General features: G+C 48.0%; 1 protein-coding gene and 1 long non-coding RNA gene across 5 annotated transcripts in view; both read left to right on the forward strand.

Moving 5' to 3' along the window:
• The window catches only part of LOC110503405 (cGMP-dependent 3',5'-cyclic phosphodiesterase), a 233,189-nt gene extending 216,493 nt beyond the window's left edge, over nt 1-16,696 (forward strand). For all 4 annotated transcript variants that reach the window (XM_036962131.1, XM_036962133.1, XM_036962132.1 and 1 more), the window contains exons 21-30: nt 1,717-1,787; nt 4,396-4,518; nt 6,312-6,399; nt 6,825-6,872; nt 6,968-7,042; nt 12,741-12,840; nt 13,078-13,190; nt 13,648-13,686; nt 13,790-13,896; nt 15,584-16,696. In XM_036962131.1, coding sequence (XP_036818026.1) covers nt 1,717-1,787; nt 4,396-4,518; nt 6,312-6,399; nt 6,825-6,872; nt 6,968-7,042; nt 12,741-12,840; nt 13,078-13,190; nt 13,648-13,686; nt 13,790-13,896; nt 15,584-15,833 — 1,014 coding nt within the window. In that variant the 3' untranslated portion in view covers nt 15,834-16,696. The remainder of the gene's footprint in view (nt 1-1,716; nt 1,788-4,395; nt 4,519-6,311; nt 6,400-6,824; nt 6,873-6,967; nt 7,043-12,740; nt 12,841-13,077; nt 13,191-13,647; nt 13,687-13,789; nt 13,897-15,583) is intronic.
• A 1,451-nt stretch (nt 16,697-18,147) lies between these two features.
• Nucleotides 18,148-19,864, forward strand: LOC110503201. The gene is made up of 2 exons (XR_005039426.1): nt 18,148-18,868; nt 18,917-19,864. It is a non-coding gene; the product is annotated as an uncharacterized LOC110503201 (long non-coding RNA).
• The last annotated feature ends 169 nt before the right edge of the window (nt 19,865-20,033 follow it).

Here is a 20,033-nt window from a genome sequence, read left to right on the forward strand (position 1 = left end):
ATAGGGGTTGCAACAATGGTGGTGGATAATTTTAGAAAGAGAGGGTCCAGATTGTCTAGCCCAGCTGATATGTACAGGTCCAGGTTTTGCAGCTCTTTCAGAACATCTGCTATCTGTATTTGGGTGAAGGAGAAGCTGGGGAGGCTTGGGCAAGTAGCTGCGGGGGGTGCAGAGCTGTTGGCTGGGGTTGGGGTAGCCAGGAGGAAAGCATGGCCAGCCGTAGAGAAATGCTTATTGAAATTCTCGATTATCATGGATTTATCGGTGATGACCGTGTTACCTAGCCTCAGTGCAGTGGGCAGCTGGGAGGAGGTGCTCTTATTCTCCATGGACTTTACAGTGTCCCAAAACTTTTTGGAATTAGTGCTGCAGGATGCAAATTTCTGTTTGAAAAAGCTAGCCTTTGCTTTCCTAACTTACTGTGTGTATTGGTTCCTGACTTCCCTGAAAAGTTGCATATCGTGGCGACTATTCGATGCTTGTGCAGTACGCCACAGAATGTTTTTGTGCTGGTCGGGGGCAGTCATAATTTGTGTGAGATTGAGGGCATCTAGATATATGGGGGGAAATCAATTCACATGTGGTGTCTAGGGCACAGCTGGGAGCTGAGGGGGGTCTATAACAGGCGGCAACAGTGAGATACTTATTTCTGGAGACATTCATTTTTAAAATTAGAAGCTCAAACAGTTTGGGCATAGACCTGGAAAGTATGACAGAACTTTGCAGGCTATCTTCTGCAGTAGATTGCTACTCCTCCCCCTTTGGCAGTTCTATCTTGATGGAAAATGGTGGCCTTCCCAGGGTCAGTTCCAGTACCATATTTACAATGTGCAGGATTAATGGATCGATAGAGGACTCATGGACTTCGCCATTGAGGGCTTCTACTATTATAAAGTTGTCAACTGGGCGGGGATTCCTATGTGTTGGGGGCAATCAGAAAATTCACTTCTTCTTCAAGTAGGTTTGTAAATGGCTTAACTAGCACCATCTAGTGGCCACAACAAATCAATGACACATTATTTTGTTCAGCATTTCAACACTACAGGTGGCGGTAAATCACCAATTTGGATCTTTACACTTCTTTTAGACATAAAAGAAGAAGAAAATAGACTACTTTAAAATGGAGGTAGCCTCAAAAAGGTACACCGATGCTGTCACAGATCCCATAATGGTTACAGACACAAAGATAAGACCTCTTTCCATCTCTATGTGCACATCCAACAATCTTCCTTGGAACAAAGGGAAAACCTAGTCAGTCAACAATGTATTCAACTGAAATGTGTCTTCCACATTTAACCCAACCCCTCTGAATCAGAGAGGTGCGGGTTTGCCTTCATCGACATCCACGGCGCCCGGGGAACAGTGGGTTAACTGCCTTAATCAGGGGCAGAATGACAGATTTTTACCTTGTCAGCTCGGGAATTCCATCCAGCAACCTTTCGGTTTTTGGCCCAACGCTCTAACTACTAGGCTACCTGCAGCCCCTCACAGTTTTGACCACTAAGAGTAAATATGGGGAGTATTCATGAGTATTCAGCCAGACTGCTGTACTGCGTCTAATATCTATCTCTCCTGTGTATAATATCTATCTCTCCTGCGTCTAATATCTATCTCTCCTGTGTCTAATATCTATCTCTCCTGTGTATAATATCTATCTCTCCTGCGTCTAATATCTATCTCTCCTGCGTCTAATATCTATCTCTCCTGTCTCTCCAGGGTATCCTGAGTATGTTTGAGGACATGGGCTTTATCAACACCTATAAGATTGACCTCCACACTCTGGCCAGGTATATATCTCTCTCTCAATTCAATTCAAGGGGCTTTATTGGCATGGGAAACGTTAACATTGCCAAAGCAAGTGAGGTAGATATTATACAAAAGTGAAATAAACAATAAAAATGAACAGTAAACATTACACATACAGAAGTTTAAAAACAATAAAGACATTACAAATGTCATATTATATATATATACAGTGTTGTAACAATGTACAAATAGTTAAAGCACACAAGGGAAAATAAATAAGCAAAAATATGGGTTGTATTTACAATGGTGTTTGTTCTTCACTGGTTACCCTTTTCTTGTGGCAACAGGTCACAAATCTTGCTGCTGTGATGGCACACTGTGGAATTTCACCTAGAATCTCTCTCTCTCTCTCTCTACACCTCTCTCTCTACACCTCTCTCTCTACACCTCTCTCTCTACACCTCTCTCTCTACACCTCTCTACCTCTACCTACCTCTCTACCTCTACCTACCTCTCTACCTCTACCTACCTCTCTACCTCTACCTACCTCTCTACCTCTCTCGACCTCTCTCTCTCTACCTCTCTACCTCTTTCTCTCTCTCTACCTCTCTCTCTCTCTCTCTCTCTACCTCTCTACCTCTCTCTCTCTCTACCTCTCTCTCTACCTCTCTCTCTACCTCTTTCTCTCTCTCTCTACCTCTTTCTCTCTCTCTCTACCTCTACCTCTACCTCTCTCTCTCTCTACCTCTACCTCTCTCTCTCTCTACCTCTCTCTCTCTCTACCTCTACCTCTCTCTACCTCTACCTCTCTACCTCTCTCTCTACCTCTCTCTCTCTCTACCTCTCTCTACCTCTCTCTCTCTCTACCTCTCTCTCGCTACCTCTCTCTCTCTACCTCTCTCTCTCTACCTCTCTCTCTCTACCTCTCTCTCTCTACCTCTCTCTCTCTACCTCTCTCTCTCTACCTCTCTCTCGCTACCTCTCTCTCGCTACCTCTCTCTCGCTACCTCTCTCTCGCTACCTCTCTATCTCACTCTCTACCTCACTCTCTACCTCACTCTCTCTCTACCTCTCTCTCTCTCTCTACCTATACCTCTCTCTCTCTACCTCTCTCTCTCTACCTCTCTCTCTCTACCTCTCTCTCTCTACCTCTCTCTCTCTACCTCTCTCTCTCTACCTCTCTCTCTCTACCTCTCTCTCTCTACCTCTCTCTCTCTACCTCACTCTCTCTCTACCTCACTCTCTCTCTACCTCACTCTCTCTCTACCTCACTCTCTCTCTACCTATACCTCTCTCTCTCTACCTCTCTCTCTCTCTCTACCGCTCTCTCTCTCTCTACCTCTCTCTACCTCTCTCTCTCTACCTCTCTCTCTCTACCTCTCTCTCTCTACCTCTCTCTCTCTACCTCTCTCTCGCTACCTCTCTATCTCTCTCTCTCTCTACCTCTACCTCACTCTCTACCTCACTCTCTCTCTACCTCTCTCTCTCTCTCTACCTCTCTCTACCTATACCTCTCTCTCTCTACCTCTCTCTCTCTACCTCTCTCTCTCTACCTCTCTCTCTCTACCTCTCTCTCTCTACCTCTCTCTCTCTACCTCTCTCTCTCTACCTCTCTCTCTCTACCTCACTCTCTCTCTACCTCACTCTCTCTCTACCTCACTCTCTCTCTACCTCACTCTCTCTCTACCTCTCTCTACCTCTACCTCTCTCTACCTCTACCTCTCTCTACCTCTCTCTCTACCTCTCTCTCTCTCTACCTCTCTCTCTCTCTCTACCGCTCTCTCTCTCTCTACCGCTCTCTCTCTCTCTACCGCTCTCTCTCTCTCTCTACCTCTCTCTCTACCTCTCTCTCTCTACCTCTCTCTCTCTACCTCTCTCTCTCTACCTCACTCTCTCTCTACCTCACTCTCTCTCTACCTCACTCTCTACCTCTACCTCACTCTCTACCTCTACCTCACTCTCTACCTCTACCTCTCTCTCTCTACCTCTCTCTCTACCTCACTCTCTCTCTACCTCACTCTCTCTCTACCTCACTCTCTCTCTACCTCACTCTCTCTCTACCTCACTCTCTCTCTACCTCACTCTCTCTCTACCTCACTCTCTCTCTACCTCACTCTCTCTCTACCTCACTCTCTCTCTACCTCACTCTCTCTCTACCTCACTCTCTCTCTACCTCACTCTCTCTCTACCTCTACCTCTCTCTACCTCTACCTCTCTCTACCTCTACCTCTCTCTACCTCTCTCTACCTCTCTCTACCTCTCTCTACCTCTCTCTACCTCTACCTCTCTCTCTACCTCTCTCTCTCTACCTCTCTCTCTCTACCTCTCTCTCTACCTCCCTCTCTCTCTCTCTACCTCTCTCTCTCTCTACCTCTCTCTCTCTCTACCTCTCTCTCTCTCTCTACCGCTCTCTCTCTCTCTACCGCTCTCTCTCTCTCTACCGCTCTCTCTCTCTCTACCGCTCTCTCTCTCTCTACCGCTCTCTCTCTCTACCGCTCTCTCTCTCTACCTATCTCTCTCTCTACCTCTCTCTCTCTACCTCTCTCTCTCTACCTCTCTCTCTCTACCTCTCTCTCTACCTCTTTCTCTCTCTTGATGTTGCTATGTTGAAGAAGTGGTGATAGATTGTGCGATTGTCATTGGTTGCAGGTTCTGTCTGATGGTGAAGAAGGGTTACAGAGATCCTCCCTATCACAACTGGACTCACGCGTTCTCGGTCTCTCACTTCTGTTATCTCCTCTACAAGAACCTGGGCCTGGCCAACTACCTGGAGTAAGTAGACATACCACACTATCTACCCTATACCCTATCCCTATATACTACACTATCTACCCTAACCCTATATACTACACTATCTAACCTAACCCTATATACTACACCATCTACCCTATACCCTAACCCTATATACTACACCATCTACCCTATACCCTAACCCTATATACCACACCATCTACCCTATACCCTAACCCTATATACTACACAATCTACCCTATACCATAACCCTATATACTACACCATCTACCCTATACCCTAACCCTATATACTACACAATCTACCCTATACCCTAACCCTATATACTACACTATCTAACCTAACCCTATATACTACACCATCTACCCTATACCCTAACCCTATATACTACACCATCTACCCTATACCCTAACCCTATATACCACACCATCTACCCTATACCCTAACCCTATATACTACACCATCTACCCTATACCCCAACCCTATATACTACACCATCTACCCTATACCCTAACCCTATATACTACACCATCTACCACACTATCTACCCTATACCCTAACCCTATATACTACACTATCTACCCTATACCCTAACCCTATATACTACACTATCTACCCTATTCCCTAACCCTATATACTACACCATCTACCCTAACTCTATATACCACACTATCTACCCTATTCCCTAACCCTATATACTACACCATCTACCCTATTCCCTAACCCTATATACTACACCATCTACCCTATATACTACACCATCTACCCTAACCCTATATACCACACTATCTACCCTATACCCTAACCCTATATACTACACCATCTACCCTATATACTACACCATCTACCCTATACCATAACCCTATATACCCCACTATCTACCCTATACCCTAACCCTATATACTACACCATCTACCCTATACCCTTACCCTATATACCACACCATCTACCCTAACTCTTTATACCACACTATCTACCCTATACCCTATATACTACACTATCTACCCTATACCCTAACCCTATATACTACACCATCTACCCTATATACTATACCATCTACCTATACCCTAACCCTATATACTACACCATCTACCCTATTCCCTAACCCTATATACTACACCATCTACCCTAACTCTATATACCCCACTATCTACCCTATACCCTAACCCTATATACTACACCATCTACCCTATACCCTAACCCTATATACTACACTATCTACCCTAACCCTATATACTACACCATCTACCCTATACCCTAACCCTATATACTACACCATCTACCCTATACCCTAACCCTATATACTACACCATCTACCCTATTCCCTAACCCTATATACTACACCATCTACCCTAACTCTATATACCACACTATCTACCCTATACCCTAACCCTATATACTACACCATCTACCCTATATACTACACCATCTACCCTATACCCTAACCCTATATACTACACCATCTACCCTATACCCTAACCCTATATACTACACCATCTACCCTAACTCTATATACCACACTATCTACCCTATACCCTAACCCTATATACCACACTATCTACCCTATACCCTAACCCTATATACGACACCATCTACCCTATACCCTAACCCTATATACTACACCATCTACCCTATACCCTAACCCTACACAAAACACCCTACCTGCTCTGAAAGGCCGACTACCTCGAGCTAGTAGAAACCCTGGCACCCTTTATCGTATAATCTACATACACCCTATAACCATACACACTACACTTTACACCCCTGCACCCTACAGTCTAACCTCCTGCCCCTCCCTCCATCCCTGTCTGTAGGAATATAGAGATCTTTGCTCTCTTTGTCTCCTGTATGTGTCATGACCTGGACCACCGTGGGACTAACAACTCCTTTCAAGTGGCCTCGGTAAGACACCTCACACACCTCACAAACAGACACCTCACACACACACAACCTGTAAAAGTCTTGGGTGTCCTGTTAACACACACACACACTCAAATGCATACATGAAGGCACAGCTTTGGTAAGACACCTCACACACACACACACACACACACACACACACACACACACACAACCTATAACATTATTGGGTGTCCTGCTAACACAACACACACACACACTCTCAAATGCACACATACATGAAGGCGCAGCTTTGGTAAGACCCCTCAAACACACACACACACGCAGGTATAGCACCGGTCAAACACACAGTAGGAAAACTCAGGGAAAGACTGTGGTTAGACATGGGTAGTACACTTCAGTTATTACAGCAGCATAGAGAGCAGGTCTATCTATGGAACAACGTGTTCTGTCTTATTCCTCTACAGCAATCTGTCCTAGCTGCCCTCTACAGCTCAGAGGGCTCTGTGATGGAGGTAAGAAGACACACACACACAGATGGGACTATAGTGACACCTAGTGGCCAGCCTTCAACCTCCTACCCCATAGTAACCCGTGTTTGTTTCCACAGCGACACCACTTTGCCCAAGCCATAGCCATTCTGAACACCCACGGCTGCAACATCTTCGACAAGTTCTCCAGAAAGGTTTGTTTCTCTCCAGTCTGGGATCTCACACTGATTGTCTCCTGACCCAGGACACCCAGGACTTTTATAGGGTGTGTGTGTGTGTGTGTGTGTGTGTTGTATTAACAGGCCACGCAGGACTGTTATGGGTTGTGTGTGTGTTGTGTTAACAGCACTGTAATGGAAAATGAATGTATATGGTAATTTGGGTATAATCAACAGTAAAATACTGTAAATTATGCTGCATTGTGGGAAAATGTTGTGGGCGGGGAAATAACTGCTGTATTTCGAATGGTACTGTAATTCTATCCTACAGAATACAGTACCGTATCGAATCTTTGGAGCACCCAAAAAAAAACATTTTGACCACTAGTTGGCGTATGGGATTGTTGTTGCTGGCCTATTGACATATCAATTTAAACTGCATCGGGGACAGATTGTAGTGGCAGTAAGTCTGGAATGCTAAATGGTTGTTTTACCATGTCCTTTTGGTCTGCCAGCTTGGAAGCCTTTGTTAAGGCCTTTTAGAAGTGCAGGTGATATAAAACACCAAATATTCATTTAGTATACCGTCACGTGTAAACACTGTACCTGTCAGCCAATCTGCTTGCACCATTTCCCTTATAATTACAGTACAATACTGTGAAATACAATGAATTTCGTCACATTCACTCATTCTGATTGCGGCTGCATTTACTTCATTACACAGTACTTGCTTTAATACCGTATTTATTTTACAGTTTGTATACTGTAATATGAAATATAGAATTTTACTTTCCACTGAGCTGCCTGTGAGATACTGTCAAATTCACCGTAACCCCTTTACAGTGAAGACACCCAGGACTGTTACCGCTCGTACCCAGGACTGTTACCGCTCGTACCCAGGACTGTTACCGCTCGTACCCAGGACTGTTACCGCTCGTACCCAGGACCGCTACCGCTCGTACCCAGGACCGTTACCGCTCGTACCCAGGACCGTTACCGCTCGTACCCAGGACTGTTACCCAGGACTGTTACCGCTCGTACCCAGGACCATTACCGCTCTTACCCAGGACTGTTACCGCTCGTACCCAGAACTGTTACCGCTCGTACCCAGGACTGTTACCGCTCGTACCCAGAACTGTTACCGCTCGTACCCAGGACCGTTACCGCTCGTACCCAGGACTGTTACCGCTCGTACCCAGGACTGTTACCGCTCGTACCCAGGACTGTTACCCAGGACCGTTACCGCTCGTACCCAGGACCGTTACCGCTCGTACCCAGGACCGTTACCGCTCGTACCCAGGACCGTTACCGCTCGTACCCAGGACTGTTAGCCAGGACCGTTACCGCTCGTACCCAGGACTGTTACCCAGGACTGTTACCGCTCGTACCCAGGACCGTTACCGCTCGTACCCAGGACCGTTACCGCTCGTACCCAGGACTGTTACCCAGGACTGTTACCGCTCATACCCAGGACTGTTACCCAGGACTGTTACCGCTCGTACCCAGGAACATTACCGCTCTTACCCAGGACTGTAACCGCTCGTACCCAGGACCGTTACCGCTCGTACCCAGGACTGTTACCGCTCGTACCCAGGACCGTTACCCAGGACTGTTACCGCTCATACCCAGGACTGTTACCCAGGACTGTTACCGCTCGTACCCAGGAACATTACCGCTCTTACCCAGGACTGTAACCGCTCGTACCCAGGACTGTTACCGCTCGTACCCAGGACTGTAACCGCTCGTACCCAGGACTGTTACCGCTCGTACCCAGGACCGTTACCGCTCGTACCCAGGACTGTTACCGCTCGTACCCAGGACTGTTACCGCTCGTACCCAGGACCGTTACCGCTCGTAGCCAGGATTGTTACCGCTCGTACCCAGGACCGTTACCCAGGACTGTTACCGCTCGTACCCAGGACTGTTACCCAGGACTGTTACCGCTCGTACCCAGGACCATTACCGCTCTTACCCAGGACCGTTACCGCTCGTACCCAGGACCGTTACCACTCGTACCCAGGACCGTTACCGCTCGTACCCAGGACCGTTACCGCTCGTACCCAGGACTGTTACCGCTCGTACCCAGGACCGTTACCGCTCGTACCCAGGACCGTTACCGCTCGTACCCAGGACCATTGCCGCTCTTACCCAGGACTGTTACCGCTCGTACCCAGGACCATTACCGCTCGTACCCAGGACTGTTACCGCTCGTACCCAGGACCGTTACCCAGGACTGTTACCGCTCGTACCCAGGACTGTTACCCAGGACTGTTACCGCTCTTACCCAGGAACATTACCGCTCTTACCCAGGACTGTAACCGCTCGTACCCAGGACTGTTACCGCTCGTACCCAGGACCGTTACCGCTCGTACCCAGGACTGTTACCTCTCGTACCCAGGACCGTTACCGCTCGTACCCAGGATTGTTACCGCTCGTACCCAGGACCGTTACCCAGGACTGTTACCGCTCGTACCCAGGACTGTTACCGCTCGTACCCAGGACTGTAACCGCTCGTAACCAGGACTGTTACCGCTCGTACCCAGGACCGTTACCGCTCGTACCCAGGACTGTTACCGCTCGTACCCAGGACTGTTACTGCTCGTACCCAGGACCGTTACCGCTCGTAGCCAGGATTGTTACTGCTCGTACCCAGGACCGTTACCCAGGACTGTTACCGCTCGTACCCAGGACTGTTACCCAGGACTGTTACCGCTCGTACCCAGGACCATTACCGCTCGTACCCAGGACCGTTACCGCTCGTACCCAGGACTGTTACCCAGGACTGTTACCGCTCGTACCCAGGACCGTTACCGCTCGTACCCAGGACCATTACCGCTCGTACCCAGGACCGTTACCGCTCGTACCCAGGACTGTAACCCAGGACTGTTACTGCTCGTACCCAGGACCATTGCCGCTCTTACCCAGGACTGTTACCGCTCGTACCCAGGACTGTTACCGCTCGTACCCAGGACTGTTACCGCTCGTACCCAGGACCGTTACCGCTCGTACCCAGGACTGTTACCGCTCGTACCCAGGACCGTTACCCAGGACTGTTACCGCTCGTACCCAGGACTGTTACCCAGGACTGTTAACGCTCGTACCCAGGAACATTACCGCTCTTACCCAGGACTGTAACCGCTCGTACCCAGGACTGTTACCGCTCGTACCCAGGACCGTTACCGCTCGTACCCAGGACTGTTACCGCTCGTACCCAGGACCGTTACCCAGGACTGTTACCGCTCGTACCCAGGACTGTCACCCAGGACTGTTACCGCTCGTACCCAGGAACATTACCGCTCTTACCCAGGACTGTAACCGCTCGTACCCAGGACTGTTACCGCTCGTACCCAGGACCGTTACCGCTCGTACCCAGGACCGTTACCGCTCGTACCCAGGACTGTTACCGCTCGTACCCAGGACCGTTACCCAGGACTGTTACCGCTCATACCCAGGACTGTTACCCAGGACTATTACCGCTCGTACCCAGGAACATTACCGCTCTTACCCAGGACTGTAACCGCTCGTACCCAGGACTGTTACCGCTCGTACCCAGGACTGTAACCGCTTGTACCCAGGACTGTTACCGCTCGTACCCAGGACCGTTACCGCTCGTACCCAGGACTGTTACCGCTCGTACCCAGGACTGTTACCGCTCGTACCCAGGACCGTTACCGCTCGTAGCCAGGATTGTTACCGCTCGTACCCAGGACCGTTACCCAGGACTGTTACCGCTCGTACCCAGGACTGTTACCCAGGACTGTTACCGCTCGTACCCAGGACCATTACCGCTCTTACCCAGGACCGTTACCGCTCGTACCCAGGACCGTTACCGCTCGTACCCAGGACCGTTACCGCTCGTACCCAGGACCGTTACCGCTCGTACCCAGGACTGTTACCCAGGACTGTTACCGCTCGTACCCAGGACCATTGCCGCTCTTACCCAGGACTGTTACCGCTCGTACCCAGGACTGTTACCGCTCGTACCCAGGACCATTACCGCTCGTACCCAGGACTGTTACCGCTCGTACCCAGGACCGTTACCGCTCGTACCCAGGACTGTTACCTCTCGTACCCAGGACCGTTACCGCTCGTACCCAGGATTGTTACCGCTCGTACCCAGGACTGTTACCCAGGACTGTTACCGCTCGTACCCAGGACTGTTACCGCTCGTACCCAGGACTGTAACCGCTCGTAACCAGGACTGTTACCGCTCGTACCCAGGACCGTTACCGCTCGTACCCAGGACCGTTACCGCTCGTACCCAGGACTGTTACTGCTCGTACCCAGGACCGTTACCGCTCGTAGCCAGGATTGTTACCGCTCGTACCCAGGACCGTTACCCAGGACTGTTACCGCTCGTACCCAGGACTGTTACCCAGGACTGTTACCGCTCGTACCCAGGACCATTACCGCTCGTACCCAGGACCGTTACCGCTCGTACCCAGGACTGTTACCCAGGACTGTTACCGCTCGTACCCAGGACCGTTACCGCTCGTACCCAGGACCATTACCGCTCGTACCCAGGACCGTTACCGCTCGTACCCAGGACTGTAACCCAGGACTGTTACTGCTCGTACCCAGGACCATTGCCGCTCTTACCCAGGACTGTTACCGCTCGTACCCAGGACTGTTACCGCTCGTACCCAGGACTGTTACCGCTCGTACCCAGGACCGTTACCGCTCGTACCCAGGACTGTTACCGCTCGTACCCAGGACCGTTACCCAGGACTGTTACCGCTCGTACCCAGGACTGTTACCCAGGACTGTTACCGCTCATACCCAGGAACATTACCGCTCTTACCCAGGACTGTAACCGCTCGTACCCAGGACTGTTACCGCTCGTACCCAGGACCGTTACCGCTCGTACCCAGGACTGTTACCGCTCGTACCCAGGACCATTACCCAGGACTGTTACCGCTCGTACCCAGGACTGTTACCCAGGACTGTTACCGCTCGTACCCAGGAACATTACCGCTCTTACCCAGGACTGTAACCGCTCGTACCCAGGACTGTTACCGCTCGTACCCAGGACCGTTACCGCTCGTACCCAGGACCGTTACCGCTCGTACCCAGGACTGTTACCGCTCGTACCCAGGACTGTTACCGCTCGTACCCAGGACCGTTACCGCTCGTACCCAGGACTGTTACCGCTCGTACCCAGGACTGTTACTGCTCGTACCCAGGACCGTTACCGCTCGTAGCCAGGATTGTTACCGCTCGTACCCAGGACCGTTACCCAGGACTGTTACCGCTCGTACCCAGGACTGTTACCCAGGACTGTTACCGCTCGTACCCAGGACCATTACCGCTCGTACCCAGGACCGTTACCGCTCGTACCCAGGACTGTTACCCAGGATTGTTACCGCTCGTACCAAGGACCGTTACCGCTCGTACCCAGGACCGTTACCGCTCGTACCCAGGACCGTTACCGCTCGTACCCAGGACCGTTATCGCTCGTACCCAGGACCGTTACCGCTCGTACCCAGTACCGTTACCGCTCGTACCCAGGACCGTTACCGCTCGTACCCAGGACCGTTAGCCAGGACTGTTACCGCTCGTACCCAGGACCGTTACCGCTCGTACCCAGGACCGTTACCGCTCATACCCAGGACCGTTACCGCTCGTACCCAGGACTGTTACCGCTCGTACCCAGGACTGTTTCCGCTCGTATGTTGTGTGTTAACAGGACACCCAGGAGTGTTATAGGTTGTGTGTGTGTGTGTGTGGTTGTCAGGACTACCAGAGGATGTTGGACCTGATGAGGGATATTATCCTGGCCACTGACCTGGCTCACCACCTCCGCATCTTCCCCGACCTGCAAAGGATGGCTGACGGTAAGGCAGTGTGTGTGTGTGTGTGTGTGTGTGTGTGTGTGTGTGTGTGTGTGTGTGTGTGTGTGTGTGTGTGTGTGCGTGCGTGCGTGCGTGCGTGGGTGGGTGTGCGTGGGTGTGTGTGCGTGGGTATGTGTGCGTGGGTGTGTGTGCATGGGTGGGTGTGTGTGTGTATATTTGTGAGTGTAATAGCATTTCATTTTCTCTCCCTTTCTGTTTGTATATGTGTGTGTGTGCTAGCTGGCTACAACCCCAGGAATCAGACCCACCGTTCTCTGCTGCTGTGCCTGCTGATGACCTCATGCGACCTGTCGGACCAGACCAAGGGCTGGAAGACCACCCGCAAGATCGCTGTGAGGAACCCTAAAGTCTACTAACCCTAGACTCAACTCTAAAGCTAATGCTAACCCTAACCTCAAACCTAAAGCTAATGCTAACCCTCAACCCTAAAGCTAATGCTAGCTCTAGCCTCAACACTAAAGCTAATGCTAACCCTAGCCTCCATCCTAAAGCAAATGCTAACTGTAGCCTCAATCCTAAAGCTAATGCTAAACTTAGCCTCAAATCTAAAGCTAATGCTAACCCTAGCCTCAACTCTAAAGTTAATGCTAACCTTCAACCTTAAAGCTAACGCTAAACCTAGACTCAAGCCTAAAGCTAACGCTAACCATAACTCTCGCCTCAACCACAACCCTAACCCTAGCTTCATGTCCACATCCCGGTTCAACCCTAACCCTATAACCTCAACTCTAACCTCAGACCCTAGTTAACCTTTGACCCTAAACCTCTTTCTCTCCTCTGTGTATTCAGGAGCTGATCTATAAAGAGTTCTTCTCCCAGGGGGATTTGGTATGTGTGCTGCACTTTTTTACTGCACTGTATATGTGTGTGTATGTGTGTTGGGAGGTGGGTGTGGGGGTGTATCTGATGTGTAACTTACTTGTGTGTGCAGGAGAAGGCGATGGGGAATCGTCCCAGTGAGATGATGGACAGAGAGAAGGCCTACATCCCAGAGCTACAGATCAGCTTCATGGAACACATCGCCATGCCCATCTACAAGTAAGAGTGAATCAGAGCGTTTATCACTACTGAACAAATCGCAACACAGCGTTTATCACTACTGAACAAATCACAACACAGCGTTTATCACTACTGAACAAATCACAACACAGCGTTTATCACTACTGAACAAATCACAACACAGCGTTTATCACTACTGAACAAATCACAACACAGCGTTTATCACTACTGAACAAATCACAACACAGCGTTTATCACTACTGAACAAATCACAACACAGCGTTTATCACTACTGAACAAATCACAACACAGCGTTTATCACTACTGAACAAATCACAACACAGCGTTTATCACTACTGAACAAATCACAACACAGCTTTTATCACTACTGAACAAATCACAACACAGCTTTTATCACTACTGAACAAATCACAACACAGCGTTTATCACTACTGAACAAATCACAACACAGCGTTTATCACTACTGAACAAATCACAACACAGCGTTTATCACTACTGAACAAATCACAACACAGCTTTTATCACTACTGAACAAATCACAACACAGCGTTTATCACTACTGAACAAATCACAACACAGCGTTTATCACTACTGAACAAATCACAACACAGCGTTTATCACTACTGAACAAATCACAACACAGCTTTTATCACTACTAAACAAATCACAACACAGCGTTTATCACTACTGAACAAATCACAACACAGCGTTTATCACTACTGAACAAATCACAACACAGCTTTTATCACTACTGAACAAATCACAACACAGCTTTTATCACTACTGAACAAATCACAACACAGCTTTTATCACTACTGAACAAATCACAACACAGCGTTTATCACTACTGAACAAATCACAACACAGCGTTTATCACTACTGAACAAATCACAACACAGCTTTTATCACTACTGAACAAATCACAACACAGCGTTTATCACTACTGAACAAATCGCAACACAGCGTTTATCACTACTGAACAAATCACAACACAGCGTTTATCACTACTGAACAAATCACAACACAGCTTTTATCACTACTGAACAAATCACAACACAGCGTTTATCACTACTGAACAAATCGCAACACAGCGTTTATCACTACTGAACAAATCACAACACAGCTTTTATCACTACTAAACAAATCACAACACAGCGTTTATCACTACTGAACAAATCACAACACAGCTTTTATCACTACTGAACAAATCACAACACAGCGTTTATCACTACTGAACAAATCACAACACAGCGTTTATCACTACTGAACAAATCACAACATAGCGTTTATCACTACTGAACAAATCACAACACAGCGTTTATCACTACTGAACAAATCGCAACACAGCGTTTATCACTACTGAACAAATCACAACACAGCTTTTATCACTACTGAACAAATCACAACACAGCTTTTATCACTACTGAACAAATCACAACACAGCGTTTATCACTACTGAACAAATCACAACACAGCGTTTATCACTACTGAACAAATCGCAACACAGCGTTTATCACTACTGAACAAATCACAACACAGCTTTTATCACTACTGAACAAATCACAACACAGCTTTTATCACTACTGAACAAATCACAACACAGCGTTTATCACTACTGAACAAATCACAACACAGCTTTTATCACTACTGACCCACAGCACTTGCACCACCTAATGTTGTGTCCCCCACCCCTGTCCCCTGATAGGCTGCTGTCAGAGCTGTTACCAGGGGCATCAGAGCTGTATGAGCGTGTAGCGACCAATCGAGTGCAGTGGACAAAAGTCTCCCATAAGTTCACCGTCCGTGGGTTGCCTAGCAACAATAGCCTCGACTTCCTGGATGAAGAGTATGAGCTGCTGCAATCCCAGGGTGCGCTGGGAGATGACAGCCACTGCGATGACACCCACTGCCTCAACGGTTGCCTGGATGATGTGGTTGGGGGGAGGAGCCAGTGAACACACCAACCAATGGGAGGGGAGCCAGTGGTATCTCTAGGCCAATAGAAACATAAGGAAACAGTTTCCTTTTTATGTCCTCAGGCAGAGAGGGCGAGACTTTGAGACAGTTTGACATTTGATTGACAGCTTTTAATCTCTGAGGCTGAGCAAGATGGAGTGAACTCAGGAGGGACAATTCAGATGAATCATTTGACAGGAGTTGATTCTGACTAGTCAATTCAGACGATTCCTGCAGATGCTAAATGTGACTGAACTCCTGTGAGGAAAGCAGAGAGTCGTGTTGACTCTGGAAATGATCATTTTCATAACGAAGGTCACCGTTCATATTGTTCTGAGTTTCTGTTTTACACACAGGCTCCCAGACACCTAACAGGTCAATACCCATGTAATAACACATACCTTTCTTAGTTAGCAGAAAGCTGTGTAGTACAAAGGACAGTTAAGGAATCTGTTGGTTTATGTTGTTTTAAGATCATCAGAATCCTTCCCACCAGCCCACACAAACCCTGATCAGCTGCTATGTCACTCATACGACTGCTTATGTATGCTGTATGTAGCCTACACCACGTGTGTTTCTCCCTTTATCTCAGCCAGTATTGAATTTATTTGTCATTTCTTAGGCATCATGTAAGTCTCTAGTTTGCCAATTATTGTATTTGTTACTATATATGGAGCTCATTCATGGCCATATGATGCCCGGTGGTTATTGAGGGAACTGTATCTGCAGTGTGTCAGGTAATGTGAGTGTAAGTTCCATCTTTTGGAGATGGGGACAGTTTGACAGTCAATGATCACTGGTCAGTGCCATCTTCATTAGCTAAAATCACACACACACACCACCACCAATAACAACCACCACCCACCAACAACAACAACAACCACCACCACTACAACCACCACCACCACCAACAACAACCACCACCAACAACCACAACCCACCACCAACAACATCCACCACCAACAACCACAACCCACCACCAACAACAACCACCACCACCACCAACAACAACTACCACCAACAACAACCACCACAACTACAACTCACCACCAACAACCACCACCACCAACAACAACCACCACCACCAACAACCACAACAACAACCACCACCCACCACCACCAACAACAACAACCACCAACACTACCACTACAACCACCACCAACAACAACCACCACCTCTACAACCACCACCACCAACAACAACAACAACAACAACAACCACCACCAACAACAACAACCACCACCACTACAACCACCAACAACAACAACCACCAACAACAACAACCACCACCACTACAACCACCACCACCAACAACAACCACCACCACCAACAACCACCACCACTACAACCACCACCACAACCACCAACAACAACCACCACCACTACAACCACCACCACTACAACCACCACCACCAACAACAACAATAACCACCACCACTACAACCACCACCACCAACAACAACAACCACCACTACAACCACCAACAACAACAACCACCACCACCAACCACCACCACCACTACAACCACCAACAACAACCACCACCACTACAACCATCACCAACAACAACAACCACCACTACAACCACCACCACCACTACAACCACCAACAACAACCACCACCACTACAACCACCACCACCAACAACAACAACCACCACTACAACCACCACCACCACCAACAACCACCACCACCACTACAATCACCAACAACCAACCAACAACAACAACCACCACCACCAACAACAACCACCACCACCAACAACAACCACCACCCCCACCCACCACCACAACCCACCACCAACAACCACAACCCACCACCACCAACCACCACCACCACCAACCACATCCAACAACCAACAACAACCAACCAACAACAACCAACCACCAACAACCAACCACCAACAACAATCCCGAACCACCAACACCAACAACCACCACCAACAACCACCACAAACAACCACCCACCACCAACAACAACCACCACCAACAACCACCACCAACAACCAACACCACACACCAACAACCACCACTAACCACCAACAACAACCACCACCAACCACCACCAACCAACCACCAACAACCAACCACCAACAACCAACCACCACCAACAACCACCAATAACCAACCACCAACAACAACGACCACCAAAGAACAACAACCACCACCCCCACAACAACCACCACCCACCACCAACCAACAACCACCACCCACCACCACCACCAACTACAACCAACAACCAACAACCACCACCAACAACCGCCACCCACAACACCCACCAGCAACCAACCACCAACAACCAACCACCACCAACAACCACCAATAACCAACAACAACAACCAACAACCCACCACCACCAACAACCAACAACCACCCACCAACAACAACCACCATCAACAACCAACCACCAACAACCACCGCCAATAAAACCTTCACAACAAGAGCCACTAACGGAGTCGATTCTCCAGATTCCTATTTTTTGTTTCTCTCTCTTCACTATAAAATCCCAATGAAACACGTTATAGAGTACAAGTGACGCCCTTTAAATGATCCAGTGTCATTGTGCGCGTGTGTGCGTGTGTGCGTGTGTGTGTGTGTGTGTGCGTGTGTGCGCGTGTATTGCGCGTGTGTGTTGTACGGATCTGCCTTATCGTGCATCTATGCTGCCTTTCTCTGAGCTTCTAATGTTGGACCATAGATAGACACAGACCATACAGTATCTCCAGTGTGTTGATGAACAGACTTATAGCTGGACAGTGTTTGTGGGTGTGAGAGAGAGAGTTCACTGTCTCACAAGTTTAACACAACTCCAATCAATCAGTCACCCAAATGTTAAACTAATGTGTGTAACTACTGCTCAGTGAAGCCGGAGCAACAACTCACCCTCAGCACGTCATTTGTGTTTGTCAGGGCTTACATACTGTATATGTGGAAGAATTAAGGCCATACATGTGAATATATTTCTTAAGAGGGCATGCATATGAATTTATTCGTTAGATGAATGAACTGGTTTGGTTTGGCGCCTGGGGCGTACAGGTTAATATATTTGTTAGGTGAGTGGGGTATGAGTGGGACTGCATATAGGTTAATATATTTGTTAGGTGAGTGGGGTATGAGTGGGACTGCATATAGGTTAATATATTTGTTAGGTGAGTGGGGTATGAGTGGGACTGCATATAGGTTCATATATTCGGTAGATGATTTGCCCTCAGGATGTCTGTTTGTCTGACTTCCCTGACTTTGACATCATGTTGTTGTACAGATTTTAACTCTTCAAATGACATTCAGGTAGGCTGGCGGTCTGAAGCCTTGCTCTAGTGCTGTATACCTGTGAACTCTGACCCCTGATGAACACAGATTAACTTCCTATTTTCCCCTGTTGTTGTTATTGTTGTTTTCCTCCCTACCATTCCAGATCTGCCTTCTTCATGTGTGTGTTGATGATGATGATGCAGAAACTCTGATGTAAATACAGTCTGATCTTAAATTATTACTTTTGACAGTTGTCTCTCATAACTTTGTTTTATACGTTAGCGTTTTCGTGTCGGCGAGTCAGAGCTCCTTCATGTGCCAATCCCCGTCTTCACGGAAGAGCAGGATTCTTACCTGTGATGTAATGGCATAGGCTATATATAAATGCAGTAAATAACAGTTTATGAAGTATTACTTGATTCTATGTAATTATTACGATGAGGACTATTTTAATAATTTCCTGTTATTTGCTGTGGTTGTGGTTGAATCATCTTATTCTCTCATTTTCATTGTGTTATTGAAGAACCCATAAGTTGTAGGGCTACAGATCAAACAGAAGGGGAGAAAAACAAAATGATACGTCAACATTAAAGTGGTTTCTAATTCTGACAACTGAAGCAAGACTGAAGTTGAGGAAGTATTTGGTTTTTATTGTAGAAGGTGTAGACCAGTGTTGGTCTGTGTGTCTCTAAATGCTATATGGATAGAGGGCAGGCAGACCCTTCTGGAAAAAGAACACAAAAGATTACTTTTTTTTTGAATAAATTTGGTTAAAGGAGAGCTGTTGCCTGCTCAGATTCCTGTTCCACACCATCATACAGTCTTGACTACACACTAACACACACCAACACACACTTACACACCAACGAATCCATGAGCTGGCAAGGTAAGAAGAAATATGTCGTTCTGCCCCTGAGCAAGGCAGTTAACCCACTGTCCCCCGGGCAGT

This window comes from Oncorhynchus mykiss, chromosome 24 (genome assembly GCF_013265735.2).
Source record: "Oncorhynchus mykiss isolate Arlee chromosome 24, USDA_OmykA_1.1, whole genome shotgun sequence".
Taxonomy (NCBI): domain Eukaryota; kingdom Metazoa; phylum Chordata; class Actinopteri; order Salmoniformes; family Salmonidae; genus Oncorhynchus; species Oncorhynchus mykiss.